The sequence below is a fragment of the Miniopterus natalensis genome, chromosome 1 (genome assembly GCF_054644295.1).
Source record: "Miniopterus natalensis isolate mMinNat1 chromosome 1, mMinNat1.hap1, whole genome shotgun sequence".
Lineage (NCBI taxonomy): Eukaryota > Metazoa > Chordata > Mammalia > Chiroptera > Miniopteridae > Miniopterus > Miniopterus natalensis.
Window position 1 is genome coordinate 116,172,615 of NC_142081.1, and position 24,480 is coordinate 116,197,094.

At 41.0% G+C, this 24,480-nt stretch overlaps 1 protein-coding gene across 6 annotated transcripts in view; it reads left to right on the plus strand.

Annotated features, from left to right (window-relative positions):
- The window catches only part of FRMD4A (FERM domain containing 4A), a 441,288-nt gene that overhangs the window by 276,452 nt on the left and 140,356 nt on the right, over window positions 1–24,480 (plus strand). For all 6 annotated transcript variants that reach the window (XM_016210040.2, XM_016210038.2, XM_016210036.2 and 3 more), the window contains exons 3-4: window positions 7,507–7,601; window positions 18,773–18,865. In XM_016210040.2, coding sequence (XP_016065526.2) covers window positions 7,507–7,601; window positions 18,773–18,865 — 188 coding nt within the window. The remainder of the gene's footprint in view (window positions 1–7,506; window positions 7,602–18,772; window positions 18,866–24,480) is intronic.

The following is a 24,480-nucleotide window of genomic DNA, read 5'->3' on the forward strand; positions in this document are numbered from 1 at the left end:
AGGGTGAATGAGGTACATACACGTGGTAAATGCTAGAAGAATTCAGAAGAGAAAAACACCATTTGGAGGTGGATGGTCAAGGAAGGCTTTCTGGAAGAAGTGGCCTTGTGCAGGACAAAATTTAAATGAGAAGGGGGAGAAAAGAGGGTGGAATGAGCAAGGGTATGGAAATAAAAATGAGATTGGTGTTTTCTTTAGTCCAATACAAATAGATTGAACAGAAATGAGTGATTTTTGTAGGTAATTGGACAGAAATGAGGTTGACTAGGTAAGCTGGACCTATAATCAGAGTGGCTTTAAATATCAGGCTGGCATTTGATACCATCTAGAAGTTTATTATCATAATTCATAAATGAGGTACGGGGGTCTGAAACAACAGTGAACTCACAGAGCACTCCCTCTGTGCCAGGCACTGTCCTAAGCCCCTTGTGTAGATTGGTATTGACCCATTTAACCTGAATCCAGCACTGTGACTCTGGTAGAGTCATCGTCCCCATTTTGCAGTTGAGGAAGCTCAAGTACAGAGAGGTGAAATGACTTGCCTGAGATGATATAAGAAAGGTAGAATATGTCAGCTGACTGATTTAAGAGATCAAGGCTGGATCCAGAATGGTCATAAAGTTTTTTTCAAATGAGTAAACAGACCCTTGAGAAGGCTGGGCAGTTTTTAGGGAAGGAAGAAGCTACATTTAATAAAAAAGAATAATTCTGTTAGGCATGAATCCATTTCATCAACCCAGTTCATCCTTTTATAGACGAGAGCCCTGAGGCTCAAAGAGGTGACACAGTTTGCCTGAGAGCCTCTGTCTGGGTGTCGCCATGTGAGTTTAAAGTGGTGGTATAATGGATGAGTGACAGTAAAAATATTCTGTGGAGGATTGAGAGGTGCTGGGGTGCCACCTCATCATCAGACTCCTCTCCCCAGACTTTGCCTGACCAGCTCACAGAGATCGCCTTAAAGGCTCATTGTCAGGGTGTGTGCCTAGAGCCCTTGAGGGTCCTGCAGCTGTGGGAAGTGGTCTTTGGATCATTACTGTCTGATCCTGCCCCACCTCTGAAGGAGGCGGAGAAGTAGGCAGGCCTGTTCCAGAGCCCTGTGTGTGCTGACATGTGCATGGTTTCCCACTGGAAAAGCCCAGAGCCCTCAGGAACTCAGATCTGGGTGGTAGAGTCGGACCAGTGATGACAAGGAGTTACTCTGCCCTCCTCCCAGAAGCCTTTGAGTGAACAACGTTAATTGTAGGCTGAGAGAAAGTCAGTCTTAAATGTACAGGGCAGGACCAAAATAGGTTTACAGTTGTTCTTATGGAAAATAATGCAATAATTAATAAATAATACAAAAATAAACTTTAATGTACTCACAACTGTAAACCTACTTTTGCCCCGCCCTGTAGTGACCTCATAGGGCCAGGACATCGCCAGTGACCCAGAACAGGCTGCCTCTAACCCAAGATGCACAGCGCTGCCTTGTTCGGGTCCACCTTGAGGCCCTGGCCAGTTTGCCCTGTAGAGCTTGACTGGGCTACTGCCTTTCTGGCCTCGCTCCCAGCCTGATCCCTGCAAACTCCACAGATGTTTATAGCACAAGTAATTGTCAAATTATAATCAGCAGGATTCTGTAAACATCCCTTCAAAGTACAGAAGAGGGCAAAGCTTTCTGCTTACCCAGCAACTTTCTCTAAATTAGTTTAAGGAAAGTTTGGAACAGCATAGTACATTAATCATCGTCCCGTCAAGGTAGGATATTGTCTTAGTCTGCAAGATCAGGAAATCATAGGACTGATGCTTTCAATGCCTTTCAACCAACCATACAGAGAAGTAAAGGTTTGGTGCCTGGTCGGTCAGGATAAGCTAGGTTATGCTGTTGATAACAGACAGCCCCAAGCGTCTCAGCGGCTTCACAATGAGCTTTATTTCTCACTCACACTACATGTCCATCCAGCTGGTGGGAGTGCTGTCACTGATGGAGCAGTCGCAGGGAAAGATATAGGGTGGCTTTTTAAATTATTATCATTGAGGTATAATTGATATATAACATTATTTTCAGGGGTACAACATAATGATGCAATAATTGTATAGGGTGTAGCTTTCAAAGGGACTTAAAATTTGGGAGTTGTAATGTCCACATCTTCTGAGATCTGTTATCAACCCCTTAAATGCCTTTATTTTCCCATTTGTAGGTTGTGGGTAATAAATGTAAGCTTCTCTTCATTGGGAAGTAACGAGAGTAACTTAAAACATTTTTTTCAACCGATAGGCATCCAAATGGGTGCAGTCATTGAAAAGAGTGAGTTTGAGGTCATGTTTATTCCGGTTATAAGCCTTTTAGTTGCCTTCAGCTTATGAGTCGCCAAGAAAACAATTTTCTCACTGAGGAAGTTCCAACATAAAAAAGTTTATGGCAACAGGCTAAATTGTAGAGTTTTATCACCACGGAAAGGCCAAACATCCGTCTCCAAGAGGCTCCTAGGGAGGCTCCATTGCTCTGGTGACTTCTTCAGTGTGTTGAGTCAGATCTTTAGCTCTACAGGCTCAGAAACCTGATTTTCCATCTTCGGGAGAAGACTCACATTAACCAGGTTCAAAGTACTGGTTATATTATAATTGAGCTCTGATATCTAAAATGTAGTACTGATGTCTGAAGTGTCAGTGTACTGCGTTCAAGTGAACATTGACCTCTCGCCCAGGAAATAGAGGCAGCAGAGGTGGGATGGCAGAGGGTTAACAGTGACCTCGAGGCCAGATTGATTTCATCGGAAACCCTGGCTTTGCTGGGACCCAGCCTGCCTGACATCTCCAGGCCAGAATTTTCACTGGCAAAGGAATGACGGTCTCTTATTTGAGATGGTCACACAATCATGTAGGATGGTCGGCACCATATCGAAGGCAGCAATGCCTCGGTAAGGTCTTTGGAAGGGTGGAATTGGAAGAAGAGAGCTAAATAGGTAATTTGAGTGTTTGATATGATCAGTTAAAGTAGACCCATTTCTGCCACATAAAAGGCCTTACCCCTAGAGCCCAGATAGTCAAGGCCTGTTGGCTAGGACCACGTTTGCTTCCCCAGCTCACCTCCCTTTCCCAAACTGCTCCTCCAGCCCCCTTCCCACACACACCTTCTATTCCCCCTGCCCTCGCTATGGAATGATTGCTATATTTAATCCTGTTATAAACTGTTCCAGCCCTGAGAGTACACTCATGCTCCACATGACATCTCAGTCAACGACAGACCACATATATGACAGGGTCCCATAGATTATAATAATGGAGCAGAACCATTCCTATCACCTAGTGACATCAGAGCCCTTGTAATGGTCTCAACACCTTGCTCACGTGTTTGTGGTGATGCTGATGAGAGCAAACCTACTGCTCTGCCAGTCAGATAAAAGTATAGCACATATAATTACGTACAGTACATAAAACTTGATAATGACAATAAACAAGTATGTTATTGGCTTATGTATTTATTATACTATACTTTTTATCATTATGTTAGAGTGCGCCCTTTCTACATATAAAAAATTTTGCTGTAACACACTATGTCATGTCATGCTGGCAGCTGCTTCATGCATCTCATGTCTACTGTGTATTTTGGTTGCATCATTTTCTCTTGTGCTTGATTTCATCTCATGTTCTTTTGTACAGTAACATGCTGCACAGGCTTGTAGCCTAGGAGCACTAGGATGTACCATGTAGCCTGGGTGCATAGTAGGCTATATCATATAGGTTTGTGCAGTTGCACTCAGTATTCCCGCAGCAATGAAATCACCTAATGATGCATTTCTCGGAATGTATCCTGATTGTTAAGTGGGGCATGACCATAATTCTTTATCTTCCTGGGAAAATTTATGTCTCTCTGATTAGTTCTATTGAGCTGTTGGCTTTAAAGTTTACCTCTCAAAGAGAAGGCAATCTTATTTCTATAATTTCTAAGTTGGCGCTGGAAACCTCACCATAACCCTCAAGAACCCACAATAATTACTTTATAGTCACACCTCATTCTATAAAATCACTTTGAGCCAGCATGCTTACTTCCTTCCTCTCTGTCCCCGTTCAGTAGGCTTGACTTCAAGTGATTTTTGTCACTTGGGAAAAAAAATTCATTCTGAGTGCAAGTAGATTTATCCACAGTGAGGATTCTTTTACAAATGGGACACAAGCTTCAAAGGCAAACCCAAAAGATTATCTAAAATGTTTTAAGAAATAGTAGGCATCGTAGAAACACTGAAACTACTTTGAAAGGGGTGGCAATCATTTGGACAAATAGATTATGCTACTTTGCAATTTAAAAATCAGCCATGCTGCCTTATATTCATTCAGTCATAACCTCTACATTTGTATCTGGGCAGCCAGGTACCTTCTGGGGGTGGAGGTGGTGCTGGCAACACAGCAACCCGCAGTAGTGCATAGCAAACATAGCTAGACGCCTCAGAAGCCCCCCTCATCTTGGATTCCACTTTGTAATTTATGAGATGCTCTGAGACGGGCCTCGTGGGCTGCACTGCATTCCTCGTTGTAGGCTGCTACTACTCATGAAGGGAGGTTTCACGTAAAGTCTTGAATTCCCTATTGGTCACAGATTGCTTTTTCACTTTTTCAAATTATAGTGTGGATGGAAGCATAGAATATTAGGTGGCTTTGATTTATCAGGATGAATTCTCCTGTTGATTTATGCCTTCTGCAGGGAGGAAGCTCTGCCATCAATTCAAACCCAGTTCTGTCCTTTCCAGCTGTTTCACTGGTAAACTGACGGTTGTTGAGGCCCAGAGGCGGGTACCCTGTGAGCCCAGGAGCGAGGCAGCATAGTGAACCATCAGTTTTGGCTTTTTTAAAGGAACACCAACCCTTACTCTGTGCCCCTGGTAAAATTTACGTCTTACTGGCAAGTGCTACATGCTGCTCATTTTGTATCTGCAGCCTTGCACATATTAGACACTCACTCAATAAATGTTGAATTAAAGGAAGTCGACTTGTCTTAATCTGTTAGGGCTGCTATAACAAAATACTAGGTTGTTTAAACACAGAAATTTATTTCCTCACAGTTCTGGAGGCTGAAAGTCTGGGATCAGGATGCCAGCCTGGTTGGATTCTAGTAAGCGCGCTCTTCCTGATGTGCAGAGGGCACCGTTCTCACCGTGTCCTCTCTCGGTGGAGAGAGTGCAGGCGAGCCCTCTGGTGTCTCTTCTCATCATGGGGTCCTCCCTCATGACCTCCTCTACACCTAATCATATCCCAGCGGCCCCATCTCTAAATACCATCACACTGGGGTTAGGGCTTCAACATAGGAATCTGGCCAGGGACAGTGCATTACAGAGCAGCACCCCAAAAGGGAAATAAGAAACCAAACTGTCATGTAATTCTGTCTCCTTTTTTTTTACCACCTTCACCCATTTTAACCTCTCCCCACCTCCTCAGCAGCTAGCTATCTGTTCTCTGTATCTATGAGTTCTTTTTTTTATTTTTAATATATTTTTTAAAGATTCCATATGTGAGATTATAATGGTATTTATCTTTCTGTGTCTGACTTATTTCACTTAGTATAATACCCTCAGGTCCATCCATGTTGTTGCAAATGGCAAGATTTCCTTCTTCTTTATTGCTGACTAGTACTCTATTGTATATGTATCACATCTTCTCTGTCCACTCATTGATGGACACTGATGTTGATTCCATGTCTTGGCTACTATAAATAATGCCCCACTGAACATGGGGTACATATATCTTTTCGAATATATACCCAGAAGTAAAATTGCTGGATTGTATGGTAATTCTAAAACTGTCAAGTAAACTTCGATTTGCATGTGTTATCCACTGTCCTAACCAAGAAGTGCAACAGAGTAGCCACCGGAAGAGGAAATACGTTCGGGAAGGGTCTAAATGCACATACATGTACATACACAAATAGCATACGTTTTCTCTTTTGGAATCTGTTTTGCTCTGAGCTTGGAAACATCCAGTGAGTGAGCTTGGAATGGAGTAGTGGCCATAGAGCAAAGGCAGTGCACTTGCAAATACCCGACCTGGGGGCTAATTTAGAAATTAGGCCTGTGTCTCCATCAGACAGCCTTTCCTAGCTCCCCACCTCAGCACCTGGTCATGTCAGCAGTGATGGACCCAAATGAGTGAGGTATTGACAGTGCAGGCACCTACAGTGACTTCGTGCCTAAAGCTCTCGTATACTCCTTTACATTGGCAGAGATGCTTAGGAAAGAGTTTATGATAAAAACTTCTTCGGTGAAGGCTGGTTTCCTTTGGAAAGGCAGATGGAAGGTGAATTTTCCATTTATTCTTAAGTACTATTTCCAAGGCCCTTTGACCATAACGTTAACATTTTTTGCAGGAAGATACTTTTATTGTTTGGATTTTTAATTATGGGAGCACAGAGTGTGTTTGAGGGCAGAGGCTCCAGAGCCAGGATTCAAATCCCAGCTCTAACACTTAAACAGAGATGTTTAGTCTCTGGATGCCCGTTTCCTCCCCGTAGATAGTGTTAATGATAGGACCACCTTGTAGGGCTGCGATGAGAATTTTAGAGGCTGGTATTTGTAAAGTGTTTAGAACAGGGCCTGGCACATAGCAAACACTGTATAAGTATATGTTAAATACATGTATATAATAGATATTATATAATATGTAATTGATTGGTTATAATATTTGTATAATTTTAATATATTATAGCATTTAAAATATATTACTATATTTTAAATATACATTATAATATATTTGTTATATGTATAAATTATATATGCAACAAAATATATATTACAGAATATAGAATATATTCATTATAACATTAATACTAATATTATAATTAAATATATGTTAAAACATATAAAACATATAAGTATATATTATAACATATAATATGTATATTTATTTATGTGTGTATATATATTTTTTAATAAGGCACCTTCCTGTCAGTTCCACGTGAGGTTCTGCTGTGTTGAGGAGAGTGACACGGTTTGACAGCCCTGTGGACGAGCGAGCTCCATTTGTTGATAGAACAAACTACTAGGAGACAGGCAGAAGGTCTCCACCTGTCCTTGGCTGTTTGCTCAGTGGTGTCCTCACTGTCTACTCCTTTGGGTTTTATTTTATTTTTGTTAATCCTCACCTGAGGTTATTTTTCCTTTGATTTTTAGAAAATGGAAGGGAGGGAGGAGAGAGAGGGAGGAGAGAAAGAGAGAGAGGGAGAAGCATCTCTCTGAGAGAAACACATCGACTGGTTGCCTCCTGCACGTGCCCCGACCAGGGCGGGGATCAAACCTGCAACCCAGGTAGGTGCCCTTGACCAGGAATCGAACCCTCGACCCTTCGGTGCACTGGCTGATGCTCTAACCACTGAACCACACCGGCAGGGCTCCTTTGGGTTTTATAAAAATCATTTGCATTAATGTACTACAGCTCTGAGACATTGCATTTTACAAAATTATATAAATCGGAAATTGCCTGTTTTAGGAAATGTAATCTCTCATCACTTAACCTTTTTCCGTTTTGTTCTCCCTCCAGCCCAAGCTTTTGGCTAAGGAGCTGCTTGACCTCGTGGCATCTCACTTCAATCTAAAGGAAAAGGAATACTTTGGAATAGCCTTCACAGATGAGACGTAAGTGCCCCATGAGCCCCCAGAACCTGAAGGGAAATTGGAAATCACACTGTCCCAACTGTCAGCAGTGAGCTCAGCTGCAGGCCACTTGGGTCCTGTGGTATGGGGTTAGTCTGAGTTCAACATTTGAATTTCAAAGGCCTTGTGATCATGCCTGGAACGGCCAAAGGATATAATTAGGGTGACGCTCATATTATGAAATTATTAGGTAAACTAGTTCTTACAATCAAATTGCAGGTTCGTGTTCAGAACCGAAATGCTTTTTTGTTTGTTTGTTTGTTTGTTTTAAGTAGATTCGCATGGGTTTGTTTTCTATTAAAGTTAAATGAAAACTTCTGGAAATTAAACTTTCTCTCCAATGTTGGAATAACAATAACAGGAAGTGGATTTGATGATAAGTTCAAAATGAAAAGTATCTGTGCAGTTTCACTCTCTAAGCAAAATAGAATATAAAAATCAGAAATTCACATCACTCGTCTGATGAAAATGGTCTTTCAGTTTGGCTCTATGAAGCGGTGTTTTACAACACGTGTAAGAAATACTTTACTAAAATTTAAGTTTCCTTCTATACAGTTAGCAAAAGAGTATGGTAAAAACCTGCATAGATTGCTAGATAAGAATATGGTCTAAGCAAAAGTTTAATAATTTTCTTTCTTCTGAGTGTACACACACACACACACTCCTGCAAATCTTTCGAGTTACAGAGATGATTTTCTAAAATACTAATAGATCAGGGGCGGTTGGTGGCTGGGCAGGACAGTACAGGGAGGTCATGCATCATTAACCAGGCGGTGCCGGCAGGAAGGGACGGTGCAGAAGCAAGGGCAGGAGGCAGCACGTCGGTGAGCAGGAGAGGCGATCAGATGTGTCTGCGCCTGGTTACGCTGAGCCTGGGGAACTGCAGATCCAGGCCCTGGGAGTAAAAGGCAGTGTAAATTGAGACCATCTTGGGCAAAGGGGAACTTACAATTGCCTTCTGAATTAGTGACAATTCCGATGGTGGGGTGATCAGGGAACAGGCCGCGGGAGCAGTCACATTTTCCTCAAGAAAGCTGAGAGGACCCCGGTCAGCCTTGGCCTTGATCGTGTTGGGAATTGAGCCAGAAGGAAGGCAGGAGTGGGGGCCCCTGGTCTAGAGGGATCGCGGTGCCTGTGGGTACAGCCAAGTAAGCACGACTGTGAATGGAGGGCTGTGCTGGGAAGGAGCCAGCAGGGTAATGAAAACAATGCTTTAAGACAAATACACATCAAAAACAGCTACTTTCACCAGTGCAGGTGTTTCTACCCTTTCTCCTGAGAATCACTGTAAACCCTGACATTGCTATTCATACATTTGTCACTAATTAGAAGGAAACCAGAAGTTTCGATTCATCATATCCCATCGTTCACATTTCCCAGGTACCGTTAGTCTTCTCAAAGATCCCATGACCTCTCCATGAGTCCCAGTTAGGTTTCCCTTTTGAATAAATAAGAATCTAAGAGTGAGCATGTTGTCCTGGGCCAACGAGGAAGAGACACACCTGCTGAATGTGTCCATTCACTGCCCTAACAGCACTGCCTGGAGTCGGCTCTCAGGTAGAAGGTCATTCTTTCCCTGGGGTGGGCAAGAGCAGGAACACACAACACAGAAAGGAGAGTGGGGTGTGCAGCCCATCGAGGGCCGAGGGGCAAGGGGCGAGGGGCGAGGGGCGCGGTCGTTCCTGGTCTGGGCTGACCCGGTTCCCTGGGTTGGCCAGGATGGCGTGTGTGTGAGGATAGGCTGGACGAGCGCATCCCACACCCTGGAGCTGAACTGGCCGGCTGGAGGGCTCTGTGGGAGGTTAGGGCTAGGAAGAGCAGGTGAGCCCTCTCCTGGCACAGTCCAGAGAAAGTGTGGTCACCGCCAGCCCCTTCACCCGAGCCTGGGTGGGAGGGTTTCTTCAGCAATTGCAGGAGTGGCCGGAGGCCAGCAGGTCAGTGGGAAAGAGCAGCAGCTGCAGATAGTCCTGAAAGAGAACTGGCAGGTGGACCTGACTCATGGGGGAAGTGGGGAGTGTCAGGGGCCCCCAGGAAATGAAGGACAGGAGACAGGAACAAAGGAGGCGGCCGTGACTCAGGGCAAAGTCATGGCCTGACAACATCTGGTGCCTCTTTGATAATCTGAACTTTTTTCCCTTTCCTGGTGAGAAAGGGAAGAGTGAAAACCGTGCCTGTGGGGTGGCTTAGTCTAGGGTGATGCGCACTTGTCAGTAGCACTAGCCTTGTCATATGTGCCCCTGGACACTAACATAAGATCTTTTAATAACCGTGATTTCAAATTGTGCATTGTCCTGTGACATATGTGTGTGTATAAGTGTGGGTGTGTGTGGGTGTGATTTCTGCAGGCACTACACTGTGCATTTTATAATCAAATGGAGTTGAAGTTTCATCCTTTCTTCCAGTCCATGGTATACCCTATGTATTGCCTATTTCCTCGTGCAAATCAAGCAAGACTAACACTTGGAATGTGTTATAAACTGTACAGTGCTCTAGAAGTGTAAGATATTGCCACCAGCGCTGTGATTCCTTATACAAGAATATATGAGTCTTTCAGTATTAACTGCTGTTGATGACATTTTGTAGGATCTGAATGGGCCTGGAGAAAAGATATATAGAGCAGAATGCAGACAGGAAATTGAAAGTTTCTCTAAGCTTTTCTTGCCCCATAAGTTGTGCTTATGAATAAAGTGTCCAAGCACACAGCGCAGGACTTTATGTTCACAGATATTTCATATTGTAAGCCAATGCACAATGTTGTAGCATTAGTACTAACTCCACCTTCTCTTTTTTAAATTTAATTTTTAGACTTTATATTTTGAAATAATTAGACTTACAGAAGAATTGCAAAGGGAGTACAGAGAGTTCCATGTACCCTTCACCCAGCTTTCCCAAATGTGTTGATATTTTACGAACTGTGTTAACATTACTGTATCATATTATCATATTATCGCTACCAAACTACAGACTTCATTCCAGTGTCACCAGTTTTCCCATGAATGCCTTTTTCTGTTCCAGGATTCAATAGCATGCAGCCTATTTTATTTTGAACAAATCTATTGTGATAAAGATATAGAAGGTTATTTGTACATAATCTGAATTATGGTGATATGAGCAAACAATGACATTCCTGCCATCTTTAAAACACTCTGAAGCAAAGGAAGAGTCTCATATTAATTTGATCCTAAAATAATTATTTATGCTTTGCTAGAGTTGTGGTTCTCAACCTCAGTTACACATTGGAGTCACCTAAGGACATTTTATAAAATGCCAGTTCCTGGGACCTGCCCCAGAATTGTGATTTAATTGGTCTGGGAGTGGCCTGAGCAGCAAGATTTTTCTGATATGCATCCAAGTGTGAAAACCCTAGCTCTAAGGAGAGGGGAATGGTGGAGTAAATTTCCTCTGTTCCCTCCCTCCATATCCAAGAAGAGAACCTGATTTCTCTTAAACTTTGAATATTTGGGGCCAGTCATGAAGTGCCAGGGACCAGAAAGTTATAGATTCTCTCCATTCCAGACAGACTCAAAACCTAACAGTGTGAGAACCAACTCAGAGAAGCTCAGCTTTAGTGTTTATGCACCAGTCCAAATGGTATGGCCGGGATTCTCACTTACCAAGCATCAGCATCCACCATTTAAGGATCGCTGTTTTTACATTTTGTTTTTGAAATATTTTCATTGCTGTTTTAATACCCAAGTTGTTGGGTGTGTTTTTTATTTTCAGAGCTCCTGGTTCTAATTGTATAATTTAAACCAATAAAGCCCTATATTTAATTAACTTATTCTCAATCATAATTTTTGTTTCCTTTATTTGGGTTTCTTTAAAAAGACAGCTTTATCGAGGTATAATTAATATACAAAGAACTACACATATTTAATGCATAGTTTGGTGAGTTTGGACATTTGCAAATATACAAATTTTTAATTTTTAAAATTAAAAGAAAATTGTTGACAGAGGATCTCATCAGAAGCTATAACTGAACAACTTTTAGACTATTTAACAGAAATAATCAAACACACCCCAAGTTGAAGTAATGATTGTAATGTATTTACATTTTAATTTGAATCTCCTGTCATAAATTTTGAGAATTGTGTGTCAGATACTGTAAATGAGTATCTTTGTAATGAAAACCTTTACGAAGCATTTGGAAAGTTGAAGGAGAAAGATAAGAAACTTGGTCAGCAATCACTGCGTATTTTAAAAGCCAGATACAATTAGAATGTATTGTCACATACCAATTAAGGAAATTTCACATTCCAATTAAGGAAGTTTGTAGCCTCTTATTTAATCACAGACCCCTTTGAAATTTGTTAAGAAGGTACACAAAAGATTCCCTTGCCTCCACAAAAGTTTACACATAAAGTAATTTAGAGGGTTTACAGGCATTCTGAAGCCAGAATCCTAGTTTAAGAACCAATTAAGGATTTTTTTAAACAACTTGCAATATTTTAATTAATTAAATCATTGATTAGTACTGTTTGGGGAGTCTAATTTATCCAGATAATTAAGGTCCAGTGTGTGCTTAATTAATTGGGTCAATAGACCCAATGCTGGGACAAAGGGGCAGATCCCCTGCTCAGCAGTGTCCTTGAGTCCTTGGGCGCCCTTAGCTTGAACCACGACTAGCCCTGGTCGAGCCATCTGGAGAGGGTCTAGTTGATGAGCACTCCCAGTCTCAAGTTTATCTACCATTTAAATATAAACAAAATAGAAAAGCAGTTTCCCAGTCGTGGGAGAAACGACGACATAATGTAGCTCTGGGAAAGCAATTTAGTATTTAGAAATAGGTTTGGGATTTCCATTCATTAAATGCCCTGAACCGCAAGACTGAAGAGAATCAGTGGCTACACCTCAGAGCCTGGGTTGTAACAGCTGCTTCTGGGAACATGGTATTCAGTGTGCATTGCCACCTTGGAGACTGGCAGACGAGTGGCACACAGCTGTACCTTCTATTTAGTGACCAGAAAAGGGCTTTAGCAGAACTCTTTCTCTATGTAGCTAAGGCCAGTAAAAAAGAATGGGGCCCTCTGAAGAGGCCTTAGGGATGGATCCAGGCTTTCTCTTGAATTCTTACTTCCCAAAGAAACTGTTAGGGTGGAGCCCAGATCCTGGAAAGGGGGAACAGAGTGAATTCTCACTGAAGATGGAGATTGTTTACTCAGGACAGGAGTGGGGTCTCTACATGGATGGCTGTTCTGGACTGACAGTAATGTTGATCTATGGAGCATATTTGAAGCCGACCTATTGGTTTCTTAACAGATGTTTATTTAGCATCCACTGTTCAGCACCAGAAATAACTAGACCTTTTGGCCCCTTGTGTGGCTTGTATTTTTAGTTTAAGAGGTAAATAAGATACAGTGTAGGAGGAACTATAAAAAAGACTTGGAACATACAAATTCTCCATAAATAAAAAATTAAAAGCTATAAACTCAGTTGGACCAAAGAGCCCAAGTTTTAGTTGTCTGGTTTCCCCAAAATACTTCTTATCTTAATCTTTCTCTGTGTGTGTCTGTGTCTGGTGCAGGTGAAATCTCTCCCCCCGCCCATCACACACACAGACACACACCCCCCCACACACACACCTCGAATACACTCACACTTGCATACGCTCACATTCACACACACTCAAACGTACTCACACACACACTCACACACTGGATGACCACTATTTGAGGGTTTCTAGCTAAATCGGTACCCCTGAGCTGTCCTTGATGAGCACATATACTTCTGAGTCAGGACACCAAAAGCTAATCATTGTTTTATTTGAAGAGCTGCCCACCCACCCCTCCACCCAGGGACATCTGTAAGAATTTCATACTCTTGCTTTGGCTGTCCATAGAAACACATTCCATATGAAGTCAGCTGTCTACAATGCGAACCTCTAAAAGGCAGAGTATCATTCTCCCCTGGGGGCCAAGAATGATCAGTTCAGACAGTCTTATCACGCACCTCCACCCTCCAGTAACTCTCTATAAACAAAGCTCTCCTTAAGGCCATCTCTATTGAAGGTGCCAACACTTGAACCAGAAATCTATTTGTATTATATGTAGAAGCTAAAAGCAGTCTGTTAAATAAATGCATCCAATTTCTATTGCCTGGAAGCAATTGCGTATTTATTACTGACCCAACAGTTTGACCTATTGCCACTGTAAACCAAATGAGTGTTATCTTGTGCAGCTTTAAAGATAGTTATCAGTCAAGCAATAAAAAATACCAAGTGTCTGCTGGGGCATCTTTTATTTTTGTGCTTTGTTATTAGCAAATGCACTGATGTGCATTCTCAAACGAAAAATCAATGAGAATAATGAAAACCAAGCTATCAGGCATCTCTTACTTAGTTAAACTGTATGGAGAAAATGCTTCTATATTTCTTTTACCTCCTTGCTTCCTGGTCCACCCTGACTTAAATTTAAAAAAAAAAAAATTGAGAAAGGGACTTGATGTCGGGACTGTGAGGTTTTACATAGGAAAGAAAAAGTCCTGGACAGTGAAGGATGCTTGATACCATTGTGTGTAGGAAATATGACTTTGAACCCCATACAATGAGTAGACAATTTTTTAACAAGTCCTATTGTAGCCAGGAGTGGTGGCTTCAGAGCTAGGGTTTCCAGTTTGCTTTTTAATCCATCTCTTAGTTTTTGCCCAAATATTGGCTGGTTGTCACAAGGGACCTTAGATGAGTCAGTTTTCCCTTCAGTGGAGCTAATTTTGGTCACATAAAACAGAGGGAGCCGACTTCCTTCAGCCTCAGATGTGGGGAAGCCCACCTCTCTGTAGGCAGAGCCCTGCAAGTATTTGCATCAGGCTGACCCTCTGAGAACTAGAGTTGAGTAGTTCAGATAAGGGGGTGGAGAAAGGAAATTTATTTTTCCTCAAAGACTGTTCAATTTAGGGGTGATTCTGGCTTCCTTGTTCTCTCTGCTTCCTGACCATTTTCATACTTTCTACTCAGTTTATTGCTTGATAAATGCTAAACCAATATATGGCTGGGGACAAAGGAATTTCCAATTAAATACATTCATTGCTAAAATTCCATCCTTTAAAAAAGTTTAATGTGGGCATTAAAATGATCTAGAGAGGGAATCCACCCCTCCATTTGGCCTTTTTTAACATGGTTGAAGAAGAATGGGACTTGAGCAAACCCAACCAAGTGAGTAGCCAAGTGAGACCCATCTCAGTGTCTCTTCATGCAAAACCCCTCACTTCAAGGTACTTCAACAAGTGAACTCTGCCTCTTGAGACTCAGTAGAATTCCCAGCAGTCTGCATGCCATTGGGGTGGGATGAAAATTTATCTGTTGAGGATTATGAAAAGTTTATTTCAGTCAGACTGTTTATCAAGAATTATTGTAAGGCAAAATAATCAATTTAAATCTCTCTGGTCATTGGATGGATTGCTTTTCTGAGTTTTCTTAGATTTATTTATTTGGCATCCATTAATTACAGAGCCAAACCAACAGCTAATGTTGTTCACATCTCTCCTGCTGTCCAGAGCCCATACTCGGAACCACTCCCTTTATCTAATTCACACACCAAGCCATTAGTTCCCCTGCCCTAAATCAACCCAGAGCCAGGTACCAGACAGCTAGGGACAGCCTCTATGCCCCTCGGCCTGCCAGAGTTACTCAAACTAGCCAGTCCTAAGCAGTGTCCCCTGCCCTGTCTTACCTTTCCCATGGAAAACCCAAATAAAGGCTCTGGCCTATGCCTCCTTATTTGTTTTCTGCCTCATGACCAGCATTGGTGCTTCCCCTTATGGCCCTGCCTGGCATGGTGTGCCTCTCATTTCTAGGGGAACTGTGAATAACATTCAGTTTTACTTTCCATGGCATTGACCTCTCTTTGTGGTCACTCAGTCACCTTTATAAATCAAGATCTAGGCACAGATCAGTTGCTTTTGCAGGTAGTCATCCAATCAATGAATAAGGGCTTATGAGCACTTAATATGTGCCAGGTCTTCTGCTAGGTTCTGGGATGATTTTTTAAAGTGTTGAAAACTTATGAATTCTTCAGAGAGACAGATCATATTTTTAAAAAATAACTAATTGCACTGGGCTGTGCTATAAATGCCTTGTAGATGACACAAACCAGGAGCTCTGGAGAAGTTTGAAAGAAAGCCCAGACTTAGGCAATCAAGGGAAACTTCACTAAAAGACTGCATTGAGTTCAGCCTCAAACAATGGCTAGCGTTCAGATCAAGAGGATGGAGAGACTGTTCCAATCAGGAGCAGCAGCGTGATCAGAGTCACCACACAGAGCGTGCTTATGGCATGTGTGCAGAAGGCTGGGCACATGGAGAAGATCCTGGGAGATCTGGGACATTTCCAGAGGCAGGAAGGGAGTGGCTGGAGCTTCTTACTACCCAATAATTAGGTCTCACATTTGTCTTAACACCTAGTTGATCAAAAACACAAACTTTTACTTCATGAGGCAGATTTTGCTGTATTTTGCAAATGTAAAGTCTATTCGGGAAGAAGAATGCGTGTAAAGAGTAAGTTCCATGGACTGTGGGAAGTGCAGCAACAGAGGTGTGCCCAGGATGGGCAGTGTGAAAATCCAGTCCCAGGCGGGTGTGTGGTGTGGGGAAGGTGCCTCAGGGAAGGCTTCCTGGAGGAGGCACAGGAGAGCTGGATCTTGAAGGATGGGTTGGACTTTACTGGGTGATGGAGAGGAAGGGCATTCTAGGCAGAGGGAACGTGAGTTAAGGCACAGAGGTCAGTACTTACAGTATGACCAGAAATGAAGTTGGCACTCCGACCTTCTCTTTCCAGATCCGTGTTCTAGTTGGCTGGGACTTTATTCCACTTTCTGGAAGAAGTTGGTTCAGTCATTTTACTTAAAAAGCTTTTTTCCTGTTATTTTATTCTGTGTGTGTGTTTTTTTGTTAATACTCACCCGAGGACATATTTTCCATTGATTTTCAGAGAGAATGGAAGTGGGGAGGGGGGAAGAGAGCGAGAAGAGAGAGAAACATTGACGTGAGAGAGACACTGATGCCTCCCGCACGCACCCAAGGCAGGGAACCAGCAACCCTGGTATGTGCCCTTGACCAAGAATCAACCCTGCGATCCCTTGGTGTGGGAGCCGACTTTCTAAACACTGAGCCACGCCAGCCAGGGCTTTTCCTGTTATTTTTCACCCTTACTATATTCAGAGAAGAATAATCAAAAACAAAAATAAAGTTTATAAGAGAAATTTATTTCCAGATGGAGATTCTCGAAAGGAGGAGAAAGAAGCAGATCCAAGCATCATCCTAGGCCACAGGTGTGGGCTGAAATGAAAGAGAGGTTTTTGTGTGTGTGCAAAAGGCACAGCTTAAGTGAATTCTCAAAGTGGAAATGGAAGCCCCGTCCACTTCTTGGAGGTCAGCATGTGCTTGGAGGAGCAAACCTTGTACTGGGACAGTGCAGACAGCTTTCGCTTCTCATTGAGCACAGAATAAGTGCCAGCCTTCCACATGTGCCTGCATTCTAACATCGGGGGCACACAGCACGGGGCACCTGAAGAGATTTTGTGCCATCAGTTGTGTCTGTTCCATATTAGTTTTCTAAGTAAATGCAATTATAGGGCTCTGAGTCCCCCAGTATCTGGACTGAGGTTGGGTGGGAGAGGGAAAAAAGTGGGGAGATTTCTCTGCTCATACTTGTAACATGGCTCTGCCTGACTCTTCAAAGACAAACCTCACCGTGGCTTCCAAAGCCCCAGAAGCTGGCCCTGCCCTTCTCCAGTGTCAGCCCTTTCTACTCACACTATACCTCAGGGCCTTTGCACATGCTGGTCCTGCTTGGAAAGTGGTCCCCCTTTCTCTTTGCTAAGTTAACTTTTGTCATTCTTCAAATCTCACTCAAACACCAGGCGGTGCTTCTCAGACCCCTAAACTAGATCGGATCCTTACATGTTCTCATACCTCATGGTCCTAATACTATTAGTTATTATGTAATTAATTGTGGAAACAGTGGTTGAGTGTCTCCTTACAAGCATATAACCTTGACGGGGAAAGGGATTGTGTTTATTTTGCTCCCTGCTGCCTCTCTAGAGAAGGTAGTCAGTTGACATTTATGAAAAGAAAGAAGAGATGGAGGGAGGGGAGGAAGAAAGAAATGCACAGGTCATTCCATTTGTATATCAAGTCTCTCTGTGGTTCACTGTTTAAAATAGCTTTAATGAGGTATAACTGACATACAATAAATGGCACATATTGAAGTACACAATTTGATAAATTTAGACACATGTATATGCACCAATAAACCATCCCCACCATCAAGATAATGAACATAATCCATCACTCTCCCAAAATTTTCTTTATGGCTCCCCCGTAATTCCTCCCGCCTCAGCCCCCAGGCAACCACTGATGCTTTCTGTCATTGTAGATTAATTTGCACTTTCTAAAGCTTTGTATAAATGGAATCATATGATTTGTACTCTTTTTTGGTCTGGCTGCTTTTACTTAGCATAATTATTTTGAGATCCATCTATGTTGCTGTATATATCAATAGCTTTTATTGCTGCATGATATTCCATTATATAAATATATCATAATTTGTTTATACATTCGTCTTGTTGATAAACATTTGGGTTGTTCAGGTTTTGAGCTATGAAATATAATGTGTGTCTCTGAACGTCTGTGTGTGAAAGTCTTTGTATGGCCATATGCTTTTATTTCTCTTGAGTAAACACCTAGGAGAAGAGTGGCTAGGTCATATGGTAGATGTAAGTTTAAGTTTTTAAGAAACTGTCTGTTACTGGCTTTTCAACCCATTTGCTTTCAGCAAGATGTTTCCCAGGTTGCTGACATGTTTCTGGAGTGTGTTGTGAGTCCTTCAGGATAAACCCAGCCTGCAGCGTGCTGGGAAGGGTATTCAGGACGAGAGGGCATGATTATGTTTTAATTTTAATGCAGTATAAGAAATGGACAGCGGGTCTCTAATCCCCAACTTCTGAGTGTCAGTCTCCTCCCTCATGTCACACAGTATCTCCCACGCATACCCTGTTCCTTAGGTCACTCCTCTGGGTTCTTCAAATATTGAAAATTTCATAGTGAGCAAAGGTCCACATTTAACTGTGATCCAGCCCATTCTCCTGCACCTATGCCTTTGTGACAAGAAACTTCTGCAAAATCCAAAGCCCTAACCAATTTGTCTCTATTTTCCTCAGGGGACACTTAAACTGGCTTCAGCTAGACCGAAGAGTATTAGAACATGACTTTCCCAAAAAGACAGGACCGGTGGTTTTATACTTCTGTGTCAGGTATGTACCCCCGGTGTCCGCTCTTTTGCTTCTTTTTTTTCCCTTTTTCAGAAAAGTCTAGAAGGGTAGAGTGATCAAAAGAAAGGAAAATCAAGTGTGTCCTGGTTCAGTACCAAGAATAGAGGTCATGGTGTAGCTACATTTCCAGTAGATATAAACATAGGGTGTGAGTGTGTGAGGCATGTCAGTGTGTGCGACACACGTGTTTGTGCTCTTGCATAAGATGCTTGTGTGGAATAAAGAAACAAGTTTTTGTGTGTGTTTTTGCTTTTGGGGAGAGCGGTGGCTTATATCTCAAACTAAACTGAGTCTCTTATAGTAACACAAACTCTTGGGTCCTATTTTGGTGGCCGTTGGAAGCTACATAACAAAAATTTGTATATTCTTTCCTTCTATCACAAGTGCTACTTGGCTTCTTGCAACTTACCAATTTATCCCAAACAGGAGTAGTTGAACCCCAGAAGTTAGCCACAGACCAATGCATTTCCCAGGAATGGAGTATATGGCATAACAAAATATCAGGAACAGTGGGCATTTTCTGTTCACGAATCTCTCATAAGTTTTATTTTGTGACTACAGAGAATTAGATTTGCTTCTTGTAGTTAATATTTGCAACAATCTTAGGAAGTCCACCAGGCTTATCACATTGGTTTGCAGAAGGTTGTGATTCCAGAAGGATCATGTCATGGGTCTGGGGCGAAGTAGAGATCGTAAGCAAAACCAAAATCTGAGCCCCTTTCGGTGGAGCCAGAACCTCTGGCTTTATAAGGTTTCTGTTGAGAACCTTCACTGAAACACAATTGCAGAGACATTTAGTGAGAATGCCTCAGTCTTCCAGTGGACACTAGCCCTTCCACCCATTACATGGACCCAACTCTTTTAAAATACGTGCACAGAAATTCAAGAGCAGGACACAGTGATCTTTTTAGATTTAATTTTTTTTTAATTCATCTTAATGGTTGAAAGTATTACAGATGTCCCCCCTTTTTCCCCATTGACCCCTTTTACCTTATACCTGTCCCCCCACCCCAGGCTTTCCCCATCTTTTGTCTGTCCATGGGTTATGCATATATGCATATAAGTTCATTGGTTAATCTCTTCCCACCAGCCCCCGTCCCTCTGAAATACGTCTGTCTGTTTTATGCTTCCATGTTTCTGGATCTTTTTTGTTTGTCATTTTATTTTGTTCATTAGATCCTAAATATAAGTGAGATCATGTGATATTTTTCTTTCTCTGACTGGCTTATTTCACTTAGCATAATACTCTACAGGTCCCTCCATGCTGTCTCAAAGGGCAAGAGATCCTTCTTTTTTACAGCTGCATAGTATTCCATGGTGTAAATTACCACAGTTTTTTAATCCATTCATCTACTGATGGGCACTTGGGCTGTTTCCAGATCTTAGCTATTGTAAATAACACTGCTATGAACATAGGGGTGTATATATTCTTTCTGATTGGTGTTTTTGGCTTCTTAGTATATATTCCTGGAAGTGGAATCAGTGGGTCAAATGGCAGTTCCATTTTTAATTTTTTGAGGAAACTCCACACTGTTTTCCGTAGTGGTTGTACCAGTCTACATTCCCACCAGCAGTGGACTAGGGTCCTTTTTCTCCACATCTTCACCAGTACTTGTTGTTTGTTGATTTATTAAATGGTAGCCATTCTGGCAGGTGGCAGGTGTTGCTGTACCTCATTGTTGTTTTAATTTGCATTTCTCTAATAATTAGTGGTGTTGAGCATTTTTTCATATGTCTCTAGGGCATTTGTATGTCCTCTTTGGAGAAGTGTCTATTCAGGTCCTCTGCCCATTTTTTAATTGGATTGTCTTTCTTTTGTTGAGTTGTATGAGTACTTTATATATTTTGGAAAGTAACCCCTTATCAGATGTATCTTTGGCCAGTATGTTCTCCCATACAGTGGTTTCCCTTTTCATTTTATTGCTGATTTCTTTTGCTGTGCAGAAGCTTTTAATTTTGATGCAGTCCCATTTGTTTATTTTTCCTTTCTTTCTCTTGACCTAGGCATTGTATCAGTGAAAATTCCGCTCCGTGAGATGTCTGATATTTTGCTGCGTATGTTTTCTTCTAGGATTTTTATGGTTTCATGACTTACATTTAAGTCTTTTATACATTTTGAGTTTATTTTTGTGTGTGGTGTAAGTTGGTGGTCTAGTTTCACTTTTTTGTATGTACCTGTTGATTTTTTCCTGTACCAGTTATTGAAGAGATTGTTTTTACTCCATTGTATGCTCTTGCCTCTTTTTCCAAATATTAATTGAACATAATGGCTTGGGCCGATCTCTGGGTTCTCTGCTCTGTTCTGTTGAACTATATGCCTGTTCTTGTGCCAGTACCAAGCTGTTTGGATTATAGTGGCTTTGTAGTATAGCTTGATATCCAGTATTGTGATCCTTCCAAGTTTGTTCTTTCTCAAGATTGCTGAGGCTATTTGGGGTCTTTTTTGGTTCCATATAAATTTTTGTTGTACTTGTTCTAGATCTGTGAAATATGCCATTGATATTTTGATAGGGAGGGATTGCATTGAATCTATAGATTGTTTTGGGTAGTATGGACATTTTAATGATATTAATTCTACCAATCCATGAACATGATATATTCTTCCACTTGTTTCTATCTTCTATCTCTTTTTTCAATGTTCTGTAGTTTTCCAAGTACAGGTCTTTTACCTCCTTGGTTAAGTTTATTCCTAAATATCTTAATTTTTTTGTTACAATGGTAAATGGGATTTTTTTTTTTTAGCTTCTCTTTCTGAGAGTTCATTATTTCTGTATATAAATTATATCAATTTCTGGGTGTTGATTTTGTATACTGCTACCTTGCCGAATTCATTCATTAATTTTAGTAGTTTTTTGGTGGAGTCTTTAGGGTTTTCTGTGTACAATATCATGTCATCTGCAAATAATGACAGGTTTACTTCCTCCTTTCCAAATTGGATGCCTTTTATTTTTTTCTTCTTATCTGATAACTGTGGCTAGGACTTCCAGTACTGTGTTGAATAAGAGTGGTGAAAGTGGACATCCCTGTCTTGTTCCTCTTCTTATGGGAAATGCTTTAAGTTTTTGCCCATTGAGTATGATGTTGGCTGTGGGTTTGTCATATATGGCCTTTATTATGTTGAGATACGATCCCTCTATTCCCATTTTGCTGAGAGTTTTTATCAAAAATGGGTGTTGGATTTTGACAAATACTTTTTCTGCCATCTATTGATGATCATGTGATCTTTGTCTTTCAGTTTGTTTATGTGATGTATCACATTTATTGATTTATGAATATTGTACCAGCCTTGCATCCCTGGAATAAATCCACTTGGTCATGGTGTATGATCTTTTTAGTATATTTTTTGGATCTGATTTGTTAGTATTTTGTTGAGGATTTTAGCATCTATGTTCATTAGGGATATTGGCATGTAATTCTCTTTCTTTGTAGTGTCTTTATCTGTTTTTAGAATTAGGCTAATGCTGGCCTCATAAAAAGAGCTTAGAAGTGTTCCTTCCTCTTGGATTTTTTGGAATAGTTTGAGGAGGATAGGTTTTAGTTCTTCTTTGAATGTTTGGTAAAACTCTCTTGTGAAGCTGTCTGGCACAGGGCTTTTTTGTGCTGGGAGTTTTTTTTATTACTGCTTCAACTTCATCAAAAGTTATTGGCCTATTCAGGTTTTCTGACTTTTCCTGATTCAGTTTTGGAAGGTTTTTTTTTTTTTTTAGTAATTTGTCCATTTAGTCCAAGTTGTCTAGCTTGTTGGCATATAGTTGTTCATAGTATTTTTTTACAATCCTTTGTATTTTTGTTGGGTCAGTTGCTACTTCACCTCTTTCATTTCTGATTTTATTTGAGTCCTCTCTCTTTGTTTCTTGTTGAGTCTGGCCAGAGGTTCATCAATCTTGTTTATCTTTTCAAAGAACCGGCACTTGGTTTCATTGATCTTTTGTATTTTTTTTTTAGTGTCTATGTCATTTATTTCTGCTCTGATCTTTATTATTTCCTTCCTTCTTCTTACTCTTAGCTTTTCTTGTTGTTCTCTTTCTAATTCTTTAAGTTGCAGGGTTAAATCATTTATTATAAGTTTTTCTTGTTTCTTGAGGTAGGCCTTTAGTGCTAAGAACTTCCCTCTCAAGACTGCTTTCATTGTGTCCCATAGATTTTGGGGTTTTGTGTGTTCATTTTCATTTGTTTCCAGGAAGTTTTTTATTTCTTCCTTGATCTCATTCATTGTTTAATAACATGTTATTTAACCTCCATGTGTTTGAATGTTTGAGGGTGTTTTTATTGTAGTTGATTTCTAGTTTCATGCCATTGTGATTTGAGAAGATGCTTGATATGATTTCAGTTTTCTTGAACTTGTAGAGACTTAGTTTGTGTCCTAACATGTGGCCTGCCTTTGAGAATGTCCCACATGCACTTGAGAAGAACGTATATTCTGCAGCTTTGGGGTGGGATGTTCTGTAAATGTCAGTTAAATCCATTTGACCTAGCGTGTCATTTAGGGTTGCTATTTCCTTGTTGATTTATTTGTCTAGAAGATCTATCCAATGATGTTAGTGGGGTGTTAAAGTCCCCTACTATGATTGTATTGCTGTTGATCTCTCTCTTAAAATCCTCCAGAAGTTATTTTATATATTTGAGTGCATATATGTTTATCAGGGTCATATCCTCTTGTACTGATACCTTTAGTATTATGAAGTGGACTTCATTGTCTCTTGTTATGGCCTTCATTTTTGAAGTCTGTTTTGTCAGATATGAGTATTGGCTACCCCAGCTTTTATTAAAATTTCCATTTGCATGGAAAATTTTTTCCATCCCTTCACTTTCATCCCATGGGTGTCTCTCGTTCTGAGATGGGTCTCTTGTAGACAACATATATATGGATCATGTTTCTTATCCATTCAGCTACCCTATATCATTTGATTAATGCATTTAAGCCATTTACATTTAAGGTTATTATTGATGGGTACTTATTTGTTGCCATTTTTATTCTTTGTGCCTGTGTTCCTTTCTCTCTATTTCTTTTTCTTACAGTGGTCTCTTTAGCATTTCTTGCAGTGTTGATTTGGTGGTAATAAACTCTTTTAGCCTTTTTTTGTCTGAGAAGCTCTTTATTTCACCTTCAATTTTGATTGATAGCCTTGCTGGATAGAGTAGTCTTTAATTCAGTCTCTGCTTTTCCTTTCTTTGTATACTTCATGCCACTCCCTTCTTGCCTGAAGTGTTTCTCTTGAGAAATCAACTGACAGTCTAAGGGAGCTCTCTTATAGGTAACTTTCTGTCTCTCTTAGGGCCTTTAATATTCTTTCTTTGTCTTTAATGTTTGCCATTTTAATTATGATGTGTCTAGATGTGGGTCTTTTGGGGTTCTTCTTTATTGGGACTCTCTGTGTTTACTGTACTTGAGTGACTTTTTCCTTCACCAGGTTAGGGAACTTCTCTGTCATTATTTCTTCAAACAGGTTCTCTATACCTTGCTCAGATTCTTCTCCTGCACTCCTATGATGCACATGTTTTTACATTTCATGTTGTCCCAAAGCTTTCTTAAACTCTCCTACTGCTTTTTAATTTTTTTCCACAAGTACTGCTCTGAATGGGTGTTTTTTCCTACC